The following is a 19,680-nucleotide window of genomic DNA, read 5'->3' as shown; positions in this document are numbered from 1 at the left end:
TGCATATGTCCCTATATCTCTTCCTTCTTGCGTCTCCCTCCCTCCCACCCTCCCTATCCCACACCTCTAGGTGGTCACAAAGCACTGAGCTGATCTCCCTGTGCTATGCGGCTGCTCCCCACTAGCTATCTACCTTACATTTGGTAGTGTATATATGTCCATGCCACTCTCTTGCTTTGTCCCAGCTTACCCTTCCCCCTCCCCATATCCTCAAGTCCATTCTCTAGTAGGTCTGTGTCTTAAAACCAGTCGTTGAGTAAAAGACCAAGAGAGACCCCTGGGAGCCACGCTTTGTTTCCTGTTAAAGCAGAAAAGGGTGACAGTAAGAGGCATAGGTTCTGAATTTAAGGTCTCTTAGTCCTGCCCATTAACAACTTGGCCTAATCAACATACGGTTCTGACCAATTGGATTAACAGCTACTTTCTCAGAGGTGGGGAGGAAGAGGAGAGGCAAAAACTGGAAAGCATCGGAGTAGTCAGGGTTAGCACAGAGAAAATTACAGAAGTGCTCCCTGGTAAATCCTATAGTTATTTTTATGACAGTATAAATCCATCTGAGCTCTCTCACTAGTGGTGAACTACTTTCCACCTTCAGGCATGATCTAAACTGCCCCAAAACAACCCAAACAATTTTTATCTTCTACAGCCTGGAATCAGGCTGACTGCCTTGACAAGTAATAGACAGCCACCTACCTTAAAAAAAAAAAATTGCCCCAGAAACCTAGGATTCTTTGGGATTTCATCCCATTGAGAAGTGAGAATTTCAATATCCATGAATTCTTTGGGCTGGATATAGCATATTCAATACCTTCTAAATTAGTGTTTTCCATTGTATAAAATGCAGTTAGATCTCCTGAAAGCATAAACTGCTACTTTGCCTATTTTATCATATAATGGTCAGTGAAAATTAATGTGACATTGTCTTTTTTTAAATTTTATCACTTGTATTATTCTTCAGTTCCTAGTTTTGTATAAAAACGTGTAAAACTGTGCATGGATAACTCCACTCTTAGAAACTAGAAACTTTGAGGGAAAAAAACTGAGATAATATCTTGAAAAATTCATACTTAAAAGATTATAGGAGATTGGTTCAAGATGGCAGAGTAGAAGGACATGCTCTCATCTCCTCTTATGAGAGCACCAGAATCACAACTTACTGATGAACAATCATCGACTGGAAGACACTGGAACTCACCAAAAATGATACCTGACATCCAAAGACAAAGGAGAAGCCACAATGAGATGGTAGGAGGGGTGCAGTCTCAATAAAATCAAATCTCATAACTGCTGGGTAGGTGACTTACACTGGAGAACACTTATACCACAGAAGTCCACCCACTGGAATGTAGGTTCTGAGCCCCACATCAGGCTTCCCAACCTGGGGGTCCAGCCACAGAAGGAGGAATTCCTAGATAATCAGACTTTGAAGGTTAGTGGTATTTGATTGCAGGACTTTGACAGAACTGGGGGAAACAGACTCCACTTGTGGAGGGCACACACAAAGTACTGTGCACATTGGGAAACAGGGGAAGGAGCAGTGACCCAATAGGAGACTGAACTAGAGCTACCTGCTAGTGTTGGAGGGTGTCCTGCAGAGGCGGCGAGTGACAGTGTCTCACTGTGAGGACAAGGACACTGGCAGCAGAAGTTCTGGGAAGTACTGCTTGGTGTGAGCTCTCCCAGAGCCCACCATTAGCCTCACCAAAGAGCCTGGGTAGGCTTCATTTTTGGGTCACCTCATGGCAAACAATGAACAGGGAGGGAACCCAGCCCCATCCATCAGCAGACAAGTGGATTAAAGTTTTTTTTTTTTTTTTTTAACATCTTTATTGGAGTATAATTGCTTTACAATGGTATGTTAGTTTCAGCTTCACAACAAAATGAATCAGTTATATATATACATATATTCCCATATCTCTTCCCGCTTGCGTCTCCCTCCCTCCCACCCTCCCTATCCCACCCCTCCAGGCGGTCACAAAGCACCGAGCTGATCTCCCTGTGCTATGCGGCTGCTTCCCACTAGCTATCTACCTTACGTTTGGTAGTGTATATATGTCCATGCCTCTTTATCGCTTTGTCACCGTTTACACTTCCCCCTCCCCATAGCCTCAAGTCCATTCTCTAGTAAGTCTGTGTCTTTATTCCTCTTTCACCCCTAGGTTTTTCATGACATTTTTTTTTAAATTCCATATATATGTGTTAGCATACGGTATTTGTCTCTCTCTTTCTGACTTACTTCACTCTGTATGACAGACTCTAGGTCTATCCACCTCATTACAAATAGCTCAATTTCGTCTCTTTTTATGGCTGAGTAATATTCCATTGTATATATGTGCCACATCTTCTTTATCCATTCATCCGATGATGGACACTTAGGTTGTTTCCATCTCTGGGCTATTGTAAATAGAGCTGCAATGAACATTTTGGTACATGACTTTTTTTGAATTATGGTTTTCTCAGGGTATATGCCCAGTAGTGGGATTGCTGGGTCATATGGTAGTTCTATTTGTAGCTTTTTAAGGAACCTCCATACTGTTCTCCACAGTGGCTGTATCAATTTACATTCCCACCAACAGTGTAAGAGTGTTCCCTTTTCTCCACACCCTCTCCAGCATTTATTGTTTCTAGATTTTTTGATGATAGCCATTCTGACTGGTGTGAGATGATATCTCATTGTAGTTTTGATTTGCATTTCTCTCATGATTAGTGATGTTGAGCATACTTTCATGTGTTTGTTGGCACTCTGTATATCTTCTTTGGAGAAATGTCTATTTAGGTCTTCTGCCCATTTTTGGATTGGGTTGTTTGTTTTTTTTGTTATTAAGCTGCATGAGCTGCTTATAAATTTTGGAGATCAATCCTTTGTCAGTTGCTTCATTTGCAAATATTTTCTCCCATTCTGAGGGTTGTCTTTTGGTATTGAGCTCTGCCCAACAGAGCAACAGCCAGCTCTACCCACCACCAGTCCCTCCCATCAGGAAATTTGCACAAGCCTCTTAGATAGCCTCATCCACCAGAGGGCAGACAGCAGAAGCAAGAAGAACTACAATCCTGCAGCCTGTGGAATAAAAACCACATTCGCAGAAAGATAGACAAGATGAAAAGGAAGAGGGCTATGTACCAGATGAAGGAACAAGATAAAACCCCAGAAAAACAATTAAATGAAGTGGAGATAAGCAACCTTCCAAAGAAAGAATTCAGAATAATGATAGTGAAGATGATCCAGGACCTCTGGAAAGGAATGGAGGCAAAGATAGAGAAGATGCAAGAAATGTTTATCAAAGACATAGAAGAATAAAAGAACAAACAAACAGAGATGAATAATACAATAACTGAAATGAAAACTACACTAGAAGGAATCAATAGCAGAATAAGTTAGGCAAAAGAACAGATAAGTGACCTGGAAGACAGAATAGTGGAATTCACTGCTGCAGAACAAAGAAAAAAGAAGAAATAGAAAATATGAACAGACCAATCACTAGTAATGAAATTGAAACTGTGATTAAAAATCTTCCAACAAACAAAAGTCCAGGACCAGATGTCTTCACAGGTGAATTCTATCAAACATTTAGAGAAGAGCTAACACCCACCCTTCTCAAACTCTTCCAAAAAATTGCAGAGGAAGGAACACTCCCAAACTCATTCAATAAGCCACCATCACCCTGATACCAAAACCAGACAAAGATACTACAAAAAAAGAAAATTACAGATCAATAACACTGATGAATATAGATGTAAAAATCCTCAACAAAATACTAGCAAACAGAATCCAACAACATATTAAAAGGATCATACACCATGATCAAGTGGGATTTAGTTCAGGGATGCAAGGATTCTTCATGATACACAAATCAATCAATGTGATACACCATATTAACAAATTGAAGAATAAAAACCATATAATCATCTCAATAGATGCAGAAAAAGCTTTTGACAAAATTCAACACCTATTTATGATAAAAACTCTCCAGAAAGTGGGAATAGAGGGAAGCTACATCAACATAATAAAGGCCATATATGACAAACCCACAGCAAACATCATTCTCAATGGTGAAAAACTGAAAGCATTTCCACTAAGATCAGGAACAAGACAAGGATGTCCACTCTCACCACTATTATTCAACATAGTTTTGCAAGTCCTAGCCACAGCAATCAGAGGAAAAAAAAAAATAAAAGGAATACAAATCATAAAAGAAGAAGTAAAACTGTCACTCTTTGCAGATGAAATGATACTATACATAGAGAAACCTAAAAATGCCACCAGAAAACTACTAGAGCTAATCAATGAATTTGGTAAAGTTGCAGGATACAAAATTAATGCACAGAAATCTCTTGCATTCCTATACACTAATGATGAAAAATTTGAAAGAGAAATTAAGGAAACACTCCCATTTACCACTGCAACAAAAAGAATAAAATACCTAGGAATAAACCTACCTAGGGATACAAAAGACCTATATGCAGAGAACTATGAGACACTGATGAAAGAAATTAAAGATGATACCAACAGATGGAGAGATATACCATGATCTTGGACTGGAAGAATCAACATTATTAAAATGACTATACTACCCAAAGCAGTATATAGATTCAATGCAATCCCTACCAAATTACCAATGACATTTTTTATGGAACTAGAACAAAAAATCTTAAAATTTGTATGGAGACACAAAAGACCCTGAATAGCCAAAGCGGTTTTGAGGGAAAAAAAACGGAGGTGGAGGAATCAGACTCCCTGACTTCACACTATACTACAAAGCTACAGTAATCAAGACAATATGGTACTGGCACAAAAATATAGATATATGAAATATAGATCAATGATACAGGATAAAAAACCCAGAGATAAACCCACGCACTTGTGGTCAACTACTCTATGACAAAGGAAGCAAGGATATACAAGGATATACAATAAGTGGTGCTGGGAAAACTGGACAGCTACATGTAAAAGAATGAAATTAGAACACTCCCTAACACCATTCACAAAAATAACTCCTAAATGGATTAGAGACCTAAATGTAAAACTGGACACTATAAAACTATAAAACTTTGCTGGGCAGTAGTTGAGACACAGATGTAGAGAACAAATATATGGACACCAAGGCGGGAAAGCCGCGGGGGGTGGGGTGAGGATGGTGGTGAGATGAATTGGGTGATTGGGATTGACATGTATACACTGATGTGTATAAAACTGATGACTAATAAGAACCTGCTGTATAAAAAATAAAATAAAATTCAAAAATTAAAAACAAAACAACTAATACTAAACTTCCTTTGGGTTATTTGTATGGAAATATGTTAATATAAATGTTTCAGACATTACATGAAATTCCTAAAAATCTTATATATTCTGGTATAATGTTAGCAGTCATAATTCTAGTTATTATTTTAAAATGTATATCTCAGAAATAACTAAATTTCCTTGTCAATTGCATTATTATGAACTTTCATCAAATCTTTAACTGTGGTCATTGTTAAGTCTTTTGTCATTTACAGACAGTTCTGGGTGTACTCTGATGCTTTTGCAAAAATGTTCCTATAAAAGTGTTTCATCTTCTAGGAATTCATGGAAAAGACTCTGACAAGCACAGGTTTCTGGTAACTGACTATACTGCTGAACTGAATGAATAAGCATTTTCTGAACTCTAATGGAAAACTGATGAATTCATAAAAGTGCTAACAAAAGATCAAGATAAAAAAATTAATTACATGGGACTGAGTGAACTGATGAGGATGATTATAATTTTTGTGACTTGCTGTTTGAATAAAAAAAAAAAAGAACTGTTAATGATGAAAACTTACTATGCCATGGCTTAGTATGACCTGACTTGGAAATTTAGTTTCAGAGGCTTTTGTGAATATACCAAGGAAAGAGGACCTAGCTGTATCTTATTCCCACAGACCGCCAATAAATATTTGCTTAAATATTTGCTTTCAGACGTGATTAATAAAACATGTAACTACGAAAGAAAAAAAAAATAGGTGTAGGGTTTCCCTGGTGGCACAGTGGTTGAGAGTTCGCCTGCCGATGCAGGGGACACGGGTTCATGCCCCGGTCTGGGAAGATCCCATATGCCACGGAGCGGCAGGGCCCATGAGCCATGGCCGCTGAGCCTGCGTGTCCGAAGCCTGTGCTCCGCAACGGGAGAGGCCACAACAGTGAGAGGCCCGCGTACCAAAAAAAAAAAAAAAAAAAAAAAAAAAAAAGGTGTATAGTGGTACCTCATGGTTTTAATTTGCATTTCCCTAATGACTAATAATGTTAAGCATCTTTTCTTGTGCCTTATTTACCACCATATATCTTCCTTACTGATGTATTTGTTCAACTCCTCTGCCTGATTTACAAATGATATTTTTGTTTTCTAATTGCGTTCTAAGAGTTATTTACGTATTCTTGATACAAGTCCTTTATCACACATATGATTTGCAAATACTTTCTCTAAGTCTGTGGCTTGTCTTTCATTCTTTTAAAAGTGTCTTTCAAAGAGAAGTTTTAACTTTGATAAAGTCCAGTTGATCAGTTTTGCCTTTTCTGGACCATGCTTTTGGTGTCATATTTAAGAAATTTTTGCCCAACTCAAGGCCATGAAAGTTTTCTCCTAGGAGTTTTATAGTTGTAAATTTTTTTTTTTTTTTTTTTTTTTTTTTTAGCGGTACTGGGCCTCTCAATGCCACAGCCCCTCCCGCTGTGGAGCACAGGCTCCGGACGCACAGGACCAGCGGCCATGGCCCATGGGCCCAGCCGCTCTGAGGCATGTGGGATCCTCCCGGACCAGCGCACGAACCCGCATCCCCTGCATCGGCAGGTGGACTCTCAACCACTGTGCCACCAGGGAAACCCTAGTTGTAGATTTTGCATTTGATTTTATGATCCATTTTAAGTTAATTTTTGTGTATGGTACAAGGTATGGTTTGAAGTTCTTGTTTTGGTTTATTTTTTTGTTTTTTTGGCACATGCCTATCCTTTTATGCCAGCACCACTTGTTGAAAGGCTATCCTTTCTCCACTAAATTGTCTTTACACCTTTGTCAAAAATCATTTGTCCATATATGTGTGCCATATGTGTGTGGGTTAGTTTCTGGACTTGCTATTCTATTCCGCTGATCTATTTGTCTGTCTTTGCACCAGTACCATACTCTCTTGATTACATAGCTTTACAATAACTCCTGAAATCAGGTAATGTTAGTCCTTCAACTTTGTTTTCCTTTTTAAAGTTTGATATACAACTTTGGCTATTCTAGGTCCTTTTCCTTTCCATATGAATTTAAAAATCAGATCATCAATGTCTATCAAAAAAAAAAAAATCTTGCTGAACTTTAAAAACAAAACAAAACAAAAAAGCCTGCAAGGGACTTCCCTGGTGGCGCAGTGGTTATGAATCCACCTGCCAATACAGGGGACATGGGTTTGAACTCTGGTCCAGGAAGACCCCACGTGCCGTGGAGCAACAAGCCCATGCATGACAACTACTGAGCCTGCACACCACAACTCCTGAGGCCATGCACTTAGAGCCTGTGCTCTGCAACAGGAGAAGCCACCACAGTGAAAAGCCCGTGCACCACAATGAAGAATAGACCCCACTGACTGCAACTAGAGAGAGTCCACACACAGCAACAAAGATCCAACACAGACAAAAATAAATTTAAAAAAAACCCCTGCAAACTTGAAGATAGATCAATAAGATAATACACCTCAAAGAACAGAGAGAAAAAAGAATGAAGATAAATGAACTGAGGGGTTGAGAATTGTGGGACATAATTAAGCACAGTAACATACACAAAATGGGAGTGTCAGAGAAAAAGGAGCGGAGCAAAATATTTTTAAAAATAATGCCTGAGAACATCCCAAATATGATGAAAAGCATTAACCTATGTATCCCAATTGTTCAACCAAGTCCAAGTACGATAAACATAGGAGAGCCATACACAGACTTAATGAAATGTTGAAAGCTAAAGACAGAAAATCTTGAAGCACTAAAAGAAAAGTAATTTATCCATACAAGGGAACTCCAATAAGACATCACTTATATCTCATTAGAAACAATGGAAGCTCTATGGCAGTGGGATGACATATTCAAAGCGCTGAAAGACAAAACTGTCAACCAAAAGTTCTATATCAAACAAAACTATCTTTCAAAAATGAGGGCAAAATACAGATATTTCTCTCCCTCCACTCCCCCCCAAAAAATTCATTGCTTGGAAATCTGCCTTATAGGAAAAACTAAAAGAAAGTCTTCAAACTGAAGGAAGTAAACCCACATTGCAATTTCTAATCACCATGATAAAACAGAAAGAACTGGTGAGATAAGTATTTATATGACAGTATAAATGCATATGTCTTCTTTCTTCTCTTAATAAATATAAAAAGCAAGCATGTAAAACATGTATATAGTTGTAGTCCTAGGCATTTGACATATAGTTAATATATTGGGGGGGGGTGACTGGGATGCAGCAGTGTTACAGGCCCTGAGATGACAGGGTTCTACAATGGCTTAGGTCCAAGGGTCCAGGGTCCTGTAGCTGCACAGCCTGGAAATGGTGGGCCAAGATTCCAATTCTGGCCCTAGTGGAAGTCACAGAGCAGCAGCAGCGTGTGCCCAGCAATGGCCTGTTAAAGTCGCAAGTCAGGACCCATGGGCTGGGGTGCAGAGCCCCAGCAGTGTGGCCGTGGTAATTGTGGATCAGAACTCTGACCCAGGGTGAGGTACAAAGTAGCAGCATTTTAGCCCCAGCAATGATAGGTTAAAGCCATGACTTAGGCTCCAGGAATGGTGGGTAGCTCAGCAGCTCAGCCTAGGTAATGACCAGTCAAAGCCACAACTAGGAATACACAGTGAAGTCCAAGCAATAGCAGCATTGCCCCAGTTATGGCAAGAAAAAGTACTGACTTAATACCTGAGGGCAGGGCACAGAGCAGGAGCTCCAGTCTCATAGATAGTCAGGCATTGTGACAACTCAACCAGAGAAAGCAAAGTACCAGAGTGATGGGGCCCCAAGTGTCAGATCTCACCACAGCAACATTTCCAGCCTCAGGAAAGACACAGAAGCAGGGACTCTGGGCAGCTCTGTGTCTGCTGTAATCAGTGTTGGTGAAGACTGTGGAAGTCCTCAGTAGCAAACCTCTATGATGGTGAAGCTTGCTGGGATTCTCCTGCTCTTCTTCTCCCCATGGGGTGAAATCCATTTGAAGGAATTTCTGTGGGTGCCAAGCTGCTCTGAACTGGAGGATGAGGTGATGGAGGTAAAATGCTTCCCAAGCTTTTTCACAGGGCCATCCTCAGTTTTTACAATCTGCAGGGTTTCTGCTGCTTCTTCATTGTAGTCCAGAGCTTTCCCAAAGTAATTTACATTGGTTTGTAGTTGCTCATTTATTTTTTTTGTTGTTGCTTTTATGGGGGATACAAGTGTTGGAACCTCCTAACCCTCCATCCTGTTGATGTTACATTATCTCTAATTCTGTGTCAAGGGGACTGCAGACACAAGAGCCTCTCACTTGTCACTGTTGTTACACTATTTTTCTCTCTTACATAATAACTGATTTGTGTGTGCAAGGTCATCGACTTTTAGATGGGTGATAGCACTGATGAAATAATATTAAACACCAGTATAAACATGAAGTGTTCTACACTTTGCCCTTTCACTTGATTTCCACAGCTATGACTATTCATATAATGTAGTTATTTGAGGCACAGGAGTTATAATTTAACATCCTGATTGATTTCTCCTTGGATATAAGCATGAGCAATGGCAAAAGGATAATGTAATTTTTGAAAAGTACTGCATATGAACAAGATGTCTGTGAAATGGCTCTCACTTCTGCTGCTACTACAGCTGACTTGCTACTTTAGCCTGGAAATTGTGGAAAGGTGCTGGCACGGCCAATGAAATACAGTCATTGGATGAATATGAAGACAATCCTGGATGAACTTGTCATGATGGGTCATAAGGTGACTGTTCTGACAACTTCAGCTTCCATTCTTATTGATCCCAACAAACCATCTGCTATTAAGTTTGGGACTTTCCCTATGTCTTTAACTAAAGATAATTTGAAGCATAACATCAAGCATTTGGTAGAGAAATGGACATATCTGGCAAAAAATTCGTTGTGGACATATTTTTCATCATTGAGAAGTTTATTTTGGGAACTTTCTGATATGCTTATGAATATCTGTAAAGATGTTGTTTCGAACAAGAAGCTGATGACAAAACTACATGAATCAAGGTTTGATGCTGTTCTTGCAGATGCTGTTGGACCCTGTGGTGAGCTGCTGGCTGAGGTACTTAAAGTACCTTTAGTATACAGTCTCCGCTCCTCTCCTGGCTATTCAGCTGAAAAGTATAGTGGAAGACTTCCATTACCACCATCCTATGTACCTGCTACGTTTTCAGAATTAAGTGATCATGTGACATTCACGGAGAGGGTCAAAAATATGATATATGCACTTTATTTTGACTTTTGGTTCCAGACATTTAATGAGAATAAATGGAATCAGTTTTATGGCGAAGTACTAGGTAAGTCATATTTTTAGTTGGTAGCATGAAGTCCTAACTTTCCTAGTGCCTTGGAAGGTGAGTTTGTATAAAGTAACAGAATTTTGTCTCTTATAAGTGAAACAAGGAAATGAAAATATAAAATGATTTCATAAGTATTATCAAAATATTAAATTATAGGGTAAGGTATAACCCTGTTTCCCATTACTCATACAGATTCTCCTCCAGGAAGTCATAAAACACAAACTGAAGCACTTAGGACTTCTCCAAGCAGTTATATATCTATATTACTAAACTTCTTTTTTTAACTTAAAAAAAATCACTAGAAACCTCATAAAATGCCTTGATAAATGAAGACAGGTAGATTGAAGAGTTACACACATATTTGTAGCACAAGTATCTAGGTAGCATTTGGAAATTGTTTCTACTTGTGTAGCTCGATTTCTGTATTATATATGATATGATACAATATCAATATGGTGTACACTATACACATACATATATATTTGCTTAATTAGAGAACACTTTCAAACATCTTTGGCTATATCATTCCAAGCTCCTTTCCAAAAACTACCTACTATATTCACATGGCAATACTCTCATTTGATCTAACTCTTGTTGTTTTAGTTTATCCTTCCAGGAAGACCGACTACATTATTAAAGACAATGGGGAAAGCTGAAATGTGGCTCATTTGAACATACTGGGATTTTGAATTTCCTCTCCCACTGCTACCAAATTTTGAATTTGTTGGAGGCCTCCACTGCAAACCAGCCAAACCCCTGCCTAAGGTTACCTATTCCTATTTATTCTGTTTTGTTTACATTGAATTTTCAATAGGAATAATCCTGTGTTCTTTATTTAGAATATTTAATTACAGTGAGAGAGATGTGGGATGCTAGATAAAGTGACTTGCCAATTAGAAACTCATATATTTCTATACCAACGCAAGTATCAGAATTTCATTATCAATACAGAATAAAGTGGAAGACTCTGAGAATATGTCAGTAAAATTATTACTTTCATTATTCAATACATAATAAATCATCAGACTTCATTAAAAGAATTATTATAAAAAATTAAAAGAATAATTATAAAATGACTAGCATATTCCAGAAATAAGTGCTAATATGCAGAGAAATGGTGTAGACACAATTTCTGCCATCTGACACTCTACCTGGAAAGATAGAATACCAGCAAGTAGTAAAAACTTTGTGAAATTTTTATAAGGAAAGACCACAACACTAAGGAAACATCCAGCAGGAATCACAGATATTATCCCTGAGGCATTGATAATTAAGACAAGATCTGAAAGATGTTCAGGATAGGGCAGGGGTAGAAGAAGGCACAAAAGAAAAGCAGGTAGAGTAGTAATGACAGTTTCCAAGAAGTCTAAGTTTAGCCTAAAAAGGAAGAGTTTGAGTAAAGAGGCAGATGATGCTGGAGAGGTAAGTTGGAGACAGATAATTATAAGGAGTTTGAAACATCTAGTAGGAGCATTAGGGAGAAAATTAAAAGGGTAAAGAAAGGGAGAGAGATGTTCACATAAAAAAAAACACACACAGGATGTAGTCACTGGGTTGGATTGTAGAGGGGCAAGAGTGAAAAGGGACACCATTTAGCTGGTTGTTACAAGATACAGGCAACAATGATGGAAAACTAGAATACAATGTTCATAGAGTTATGTCCGCTTTAACTCTTATAATAATAGTACAAACCTCATATTGTTGTGGGGAAAAAATCTGTTAGTATGTATGAAACACCCAAAATGTCTCTGGAACATACTTAGTGATCCAGAAAAAATATTACCTATTGTCTTTATTGTTATTTTGTTGCTATTCCATACTGTCAATAACCCAATGTGTACCAGTCACTTGGATCTAATTTCTAAATTACTAGAAACTGGTTTTCCAATATATCAAGATTATATAATCTAGCAAAGTCCTAAAGAGTAGATATCCCAAGGAGTTGTTTAAAAGTAAATTTTAAGTTTTTAAATGAAAAATAAAGGGAATTAAAATTTTAATACATGTAATAAAATTTAAGTTAAATAAAATATAATTTAATACATTTAAGTTAAAGTTGTTTTATTTTAAGAATTTTTTAAGGTTTGGCTATCTGACCAGCAAGATAAAATGATAAAATTCTTTTCTAAGGATTGAGATTCTTCACTGGCGCACTAGCCAAAAAGAACACCATTCTTGAACAATATAAATGTATGATCTAACAATTTTTGGAGCCAAATTCAGCATTTCCTAGCTTTCACATCAGCACTTAAACCATTCCTCATTTGAAATCCCAGGGTTTTACAACTTGCAGAATAAAAGAGATAATTTAGTTTATTAGGATAGGTGTTTTCTGCCTATACCAATCCTATAGAAAACCTCAGTAAAGCTCCCTTAGGGATGTACATCTCAACATCATAGCTGCCTAACAGAATGAGCACAGGGAAAATATACACTGCATATATAAGAACCATAAACTCTGCACATACACTAAACAGCAAATAATTTGTACAACTTGAATCTGAAAACTTCCTGTAGTTTAAAAATACAAAGAATTCTCTTCAGTTTATAGGATGCTATTCCTTATGAAGGAAAGCAAGAATCGAATCTATTTTAAATTGATATGATCTCTTTTAAATTGATTTAAGGGCTTCCCTAGTGGCACAGTGGTTAAGAATCTGCCTGCCAATGCAGGGGACATGGGTTCAAGCCCTGGTCTGGGAAGATCCCTGATGCCACAGAGCAGCTAAGCCCGTGCGCCACAACTACTGAGTCCGTGCTCTAGAGCCTGTGAGCCACAAGTACTGAAGCCCGCATGCCCAGAGCCCATGCTCTACAACAAGAGAAGCCACCACAATGAGAAGCCCATGCACTGCAAAGAGTAGCCCCCACTCACCACAACTAGAGAAAGCCCGTGCACAGCAAGGAAGAACCAATGCAGACAAAAATAAATAAAAGATGTGGTACATATATACAATGGAATATTACTCAGCCATAAAAAAGAACAAAATAATGCCATTTGCACCAACAAAGTCTGAGATAAGGTTAGTGAAAGTTCTATGCTATCTAACCCTAGTTTTTGAAAGATTTCCCTGTTCTCATTGCAGGAAAGTGATAGCGTTAGTAAGAAGGGAGGTTAAGAGGAGAGGAATAAGGACAAAGAAAAGATGAATAGTAGGATAATGAAAATAATTAGTAATAGTAGCTGTTGCTATTAAGTTGCAAAATAAGATTTAAATCCGTCAATGATTGTGAAGATTTCATTATATAAAGAAACTATTCCTTCAAGCTACTAACTTTTCCATTCATTATTAGGTTCTCAGAAAATTTCTGTAATTTTTAAAGAATTAAGACATTTGGCAAAATGCTTCAAGAATCTTAAAAATGCTATAGCCTTTGACTTCATAGTATACTCCTAAGAAACCATACAGAGAAAATTAATCAAGGTGTGCAAAAACAATATTTTGGGCAGTAATTCATAAAAGCCAACACTGGAAGTAATGTAAATATTCAAAATTAAGCAATAATTAAATAAATTATCATGTGCACATCACACCATTACAATCGTTTTCTCAAAGAATTTTTTATTACACTAAATCAACTATAGTATGAGGTTTAGTTGGAAAATAACAGCTATAATAAGATCACAGTTTTCTTGTAGGATAAAAAATATAAATTAGAATTACAATTTTCAAAATATATATCACAATGTATATTTAGTTATAGGAGTAATTAAGATTAGAATGAAAGCACGAATTTTAGCATAATGCCATCAAAGTCCATCCATGTTGTCAAAAAATGGCAGGATGTCCTTCTTTCTCATAGATGAATAACATTCAGTTCTGTGTGTGTGTGTGTGCATGTGTGTGTGTGTATTATATATATCACATCTTTATTATGTTGAAGTATGTTCCTTCTACACCCAATATGTTGAGAGTTTTTATCAGGAAAGGATGTTGTATCTTGCCAAATGTTATTCTACATTTATTGAGATGATCAAGTTATTTTAAATTTCATTCTATTAATGCAATGTATTACACTTACTAATTTGGGTACTTTGAACCATCCTTGCATCCCAGGGATAAATCCCATTTGGTCATGGTATATAATCCTTTTAATATGTTCTTGAATTTGACTTGCTGATATTTGGATGAGAATTTTTGCATTTATATTCATCCTGGATAATGGCTTATATTGAAGGTAATACTGGCTTGTAGAATGAGTTTGGAAGTGTTCCCTCTTTCCTCTTTAATTTTTTTGGAAGAGTTTTTGAAGAACTGGCATTAATTATTCTTTAAATATTTCATAGAATTTGTCAGTGAAGCCTTCTGGTCCTGGGGTTTTCTGTTGAGAGGTTTTTGAAACTGATTCAATACCTTTACTTATTATGACTGTCCAGATTTTCTAATTCTTCCTGATTCAGTCTTGATAGATCGCATGTTTCTAGGAATTTATTCATTCTTCTTGGTAATGTAATTTTTTGGCCTATAATTCTACACAGTAGTCTCTTACAAGCATATGTATTTCTGTAGCATCAGTTATAATGTCTCCACTTTCATTTCTAATTTTATTTATGTCTTCTTCCTTCCTTAGTTAATCTAGCTAAAGATTGTCATTTTGTTTATTTTTTTAAAAGACAGAGAAAGACAAATACTAGATGCTATCCATTTTATGTGGAATATAAAAAAGTCAAACTTGTAAAAACAGAGAGTAATATGGTGGTTACCAGGAGCTGAGGGGCAGGAGAATAGGAGAGATGTCTTTTAAGGGTACAGATCTGCATCTCATAGAAAAATAAGTCCTAGAGATCTAAGGTATAGTACAGTGAATATGGACAACCATATTATATTATAATCATCAAACTTGCTAAGAGACTACATCTTAATTATTCCAACCACAAAAAGAAATAATTATGTGACATGATAGAGGTGTGAACTATCATGAAAAGTGGCTATCCTATTATAATATATTGAATATAAATGTATCAAATCAATACATTATACAACTTAAATTACATAATGTTTTATGTCAAATATATTTCATCTTCAAAATGTACATATCTCTATTTAAAAACACCTTATTGGTAATAAATACTAATTATCTTGAGCCTTCAGTGAGTCATAATCTTTTTGCAATAGTAACATCAACGATCACTGATCAGAGGAAGATCAAATGGTGGTGGAGCAAGATGATGTGGAGCTCACCTCCCCACACAAACACATCAAAAATACATCTACAGGTGGAACAATTCTCATGGAAAACTAACTGGAAAGTGGCAGAACTCCTACAAACCAAGGCTGTAAGTAAGATACACACATAATTGAGTAGGACAAGAAAAAAAGCACCGGTCTGGGACAAATACCCCTGGGAGGGTACTAAGAGGAAAAGAGAGATTGCACAGATGGACACTCACCCTGGGAAGTGAGTGGGTCAAGTCACAGACTGGGCATCCCAGTTCTAGGGTCCTACAGGAAGGAGACAAGTTCCCTTGGAGAACTGCTGGGACAGATAGAAAGTCTGGAGAAGCCTGGGCTCCACTCGTGTGGAATGCAAGGGTGCTGGCTTGCCAACAGACAGGGCGGAGAGAGGTCAGCCCTAGTGGTTGCTGCCTCACTGGGCTCCCCAGTCCAAGCCAAGCAAACACTCCTACCTCACCCACTCCACACCACAGCTTGGCCCTGGATCTAGGGAGATTTCCCACCAACTGGGAAAAGATTCAATCTTGGGATGCAGAGGTGACCTGGGGCCTGGGGTGTTTACAGGTGGGATGGTAGAGGCCATTGTTGGTGCTTACTAAGACAGCACCCCATAAGCAGCCCAGACTTCTGATGGCAGCACAGCTGCTTGAACTCCTGTGACCACAAGTATGCAATCCCAGATGAGCAAATGCTCCAGCCCTGCCCACTTGATGCCACAACCTAGCACTAGATCTGGAGTGACCACAACAGGGGGAGAGATGTGAATGTGAGCTGTGTCTGAGGTAGCCACAGATGCCTACACAACCAGTGCATCAGACCACTGTAAGCACAGGAGCCCCACTTGCTTCAGTACTCCCCTGCTTTGGGGAAAAGACCCCAGTGCAGGGAGGAGGAAAAACACACACTTAAATGGAACACACAACCAGCTCCAGCCAGATTCTCAACCTTCTGCTCCAGCACCTTGGGGGCAGACTCCACCTGTGAAAGGGTAGAGATGGCCACTGAGCAGAGTGGAAGTTCCACCTCACACCCTGCACAGGCTCAGGCTTCTCCATTACCAGCCACAACCCCTACACCAAGGTGATAGCTACCAGCACACCCTAAGGAAATGTGTGACTAGAATCCACATCAAACACAGCCCTCCCACCAAAGGCACACAAGGTCTACATAAGGATGCTTCCACATAAGAACACCACTTCAGGACCACAAAAGGTAACTGTTTCACCTATATTCACAGAGACAAAGCAAGTAAAATGAAAAGGCAGAGAACTACTCTCAATTGAAAGAGCAAGACAAAACCCCTGAAAAAAAATAATGAAACAGAGACAATCAGTCTACCAGACAATGAATTCAAACGGTTGATAATAAAAATGCTAATTGAATTAGGAAAGAGAATTCATCTAAGCACAGATCATTTTAACAGGGAACTAGAAAATATAAAGACACAAACAAAAATAGATAATTCAATATCTGAGATAAAAAGCACTCTAGAAGCAATGAATAGAATACTAAATGACACAGAAGAATGCATAAGTAATCTAGAAAATAGAATGAAAATCACCCAATCAGAACAAAAGACAAATAAATAAAAATAAAGTAACATGAGATCTTTGGGATAGCATAAAACATGCAACATTTGCATTTTAGGGGTTCCAGAAGATGAAAGAGAGAGAAAAGTTATCGAGATGTATTTGAAGAAATTATGGCTGAAAAATTCCCAAGTCTAAAGAAGGAAACAGACATCCAGGTATAGAAAACACAGAGGATCTGAAACAACATGAACTCAGACAGACCCAGAATAAGACATATCATAATTAATGACAAGAGTTAAAAATAAAGAGAGAATTCTAAAGGCAGCAAGAGAAAGACAAAGAGTCATATACAAAAGGATCACTATAAGGCTATTATCTGATTTCTCTGCAGAAACTTTCAGGCCAGAAGGGGGGCAGCATGATCTATTCAAATTCCTGAAAGGGAAAAATTTGCAACCTAGGATACTCTACCCAGCAAGACTGTCATTTAAAATAGGAGAGATAAAGAACTTCTCAGACAAGCAATAACTAAAAAAATTTGGCAATAATAAACCTACCCAAAAAGAAATGTTGATGGGTCTTCTCTAAATGAAAAAGAAGTAAGAATCTATAGGAAAGGGATAGTCACAGTAGAAACAGCCAATATAAAGTAAGGATTGAAGATCACTTTTTTTCCTGAAGAGCACTTAAATAAGCCAGTACATAGATTAAAAGACAAAAAAATATTGCAAAAGCAACTATAACTACCATAAACAGTAAAGGGATAAGCATGAAGATGTAAAATATAATATCAAAAACACAAAATATGAGGGAGAGGAATAAAAAATTAATCTCTTAGAATGTGTTTAAACTTAAATGACTATTAGTTTAAAGAAAGTAGATATAATTATGGGTTAACATATATGAACCCCATGATAACCACAAATCAAAAATGTACAATAGATACACAAAAATCAAAAAGATGGATCCCAAGCATACTATGAAATAAAATCATCAAACCACAACAGAAAAACAAAAAGAAGAAATGAACAGAAAAAAACTACAAAAACAACTGGAAAACAGTTTTAGAATGGCAATAAGTCATTAATAACTATCAAAAATTCCTTTACATGTTAATGGACTAAATGCTCCAACCAAAAGACATAGGGCAGCTGACTGGAAAAAAAAGAACAAGAGGGATTCCCTGGTGGCGCAGTGGTTGAGAGTCCGCCTGCTGATGCAGGGGACATAGGTTCATGCCCCGGTCTGGGAAGATCCCACATGCTGCAGAGTGGCTGGGCCCATGAGCCATGGCCGCTGAGCCTGCGCATCCGGAGCCTATGCTCTGCAATGGAAGAGGCCACAACAGTGAGAGGCCCGTGTACCGCCAAAAAAAAAAAAGAACAAAAGCCTTCAGTATGGTGCCTTACCAGAGACTCACTTCAGGGCAAAAGACATACAGACTGAAAGTGAGGAGGTAGGAAAAGATATTTCATGTAAATGAAAACAACAAGAAAGCAGAGGTAGCAATACTCATATCAGACAAAATAAACTTTGAAAGGCCATAATGAAAGACAAAGAAGGGCATTACAGAATAATAAAGGGAAAGCAAAAAGAGGATATTACACTTGTTAACATATACACACCCAATACAGGAGCACCTAGATATATATAGCAAATACTAACAGACACAAAGGGAGGACTTGACAATAGTACTATAATAGCAGGAGACTTTAAAACCCCTCTGACATCAATGAGCCAATCATCCAGACAAATATCAATAAAGCAACAGTGGTCTTAAATGGCACAATAGACCAGTCGAATTTACTTGGTATCTACAGGACATTACTTCTAAAAAAAATAAGAAATACACATTCTTTTCCAGTGCACATGGAATGCTCTCCAATATAGATCACATACTAGGTCGCAAAACAAGCATCAACAAACTTATGAGGATAGAAACTATACCAAGCATTTTTCTGATCACAGTAGCATGAAACTGGAAATCAGCTAAAGAAAGAAAATTGGGAAAAGAACAAACATATGGAGACCAAACCACATGTTACTACCAAAAATGTGGGTCAACAATGAAATCAAAGAGGAAAAAGGAAAACACCTCAAGACAAATAAAAATGGAAACACAGCTTTCCAAAATCTAGGGGTTGCAACAAAAAGCAGTTCTAAGAGGGAAGTTCATAGTGATGCAGGCCTTCCTCAAGAAATAAGAAAAATCTCAAACAACCTAATCTATCAACTAAAGGAATTAGAAGAACAAAGAAAGCTGAAAGTTGGCAGAAGGAAGGAAGTAATAATCATCAGAGAGGAAACAAATGAAATAGACATCAAAAAACAATAGAAAAATCAAACCAAGAACTGGTTTTTTGAAAAGTTAAACAAAATTGATTAATCTTTAGCCAAGCCCACCAAGAAGAAAGAGAGGACCCGAAAAAACAAAAGAAGAAATAAAAGAGGAGAAAT

At 37.7% G+C, this 19,680-nt stretch overlaps 1 protein-coding gene across 1 annotated transcript; it reads left to right on the top strand.

Annotated features, from left to right (window-relative positions):
- The first annotated feature begins 9,782 nt into the window (after positions 1-9,782).
- Positions 9,783-13,633, top strand: LOC101340031 (UDP-glucuronosyltransferase 2B4-like). The gene is given in 4 exon segments (XM_019928032.2): positions 9,783-9,846; positions 9,849-10,511; positions 11,131-11,279; positions 13,601-13,633. Coding segments are annotated over 4 exon segments (909 nt in total).
- Positions 13,634-19,680: the final 6,047 nt, after the last annotated feature.

The sequence above is a fragment of the Tursiops truncatus genome, chromosome 5 (assembly GCF_011762595.2).
Source record: "Tursiops truncatus isolate mTurTru1 chromosome 5, mTurTru1.mat.Y, whole genome shotgun sequence".
Lineage (NCBI taxonomy): Eukaryota > Metazoa > Chordata > Mammalia > Artiodactyla > Delphinidae > Tursiops > Tursiops truncatus.
This window is presented reverse-complemented; position numbering and strand designations above follow the sequence as displayed.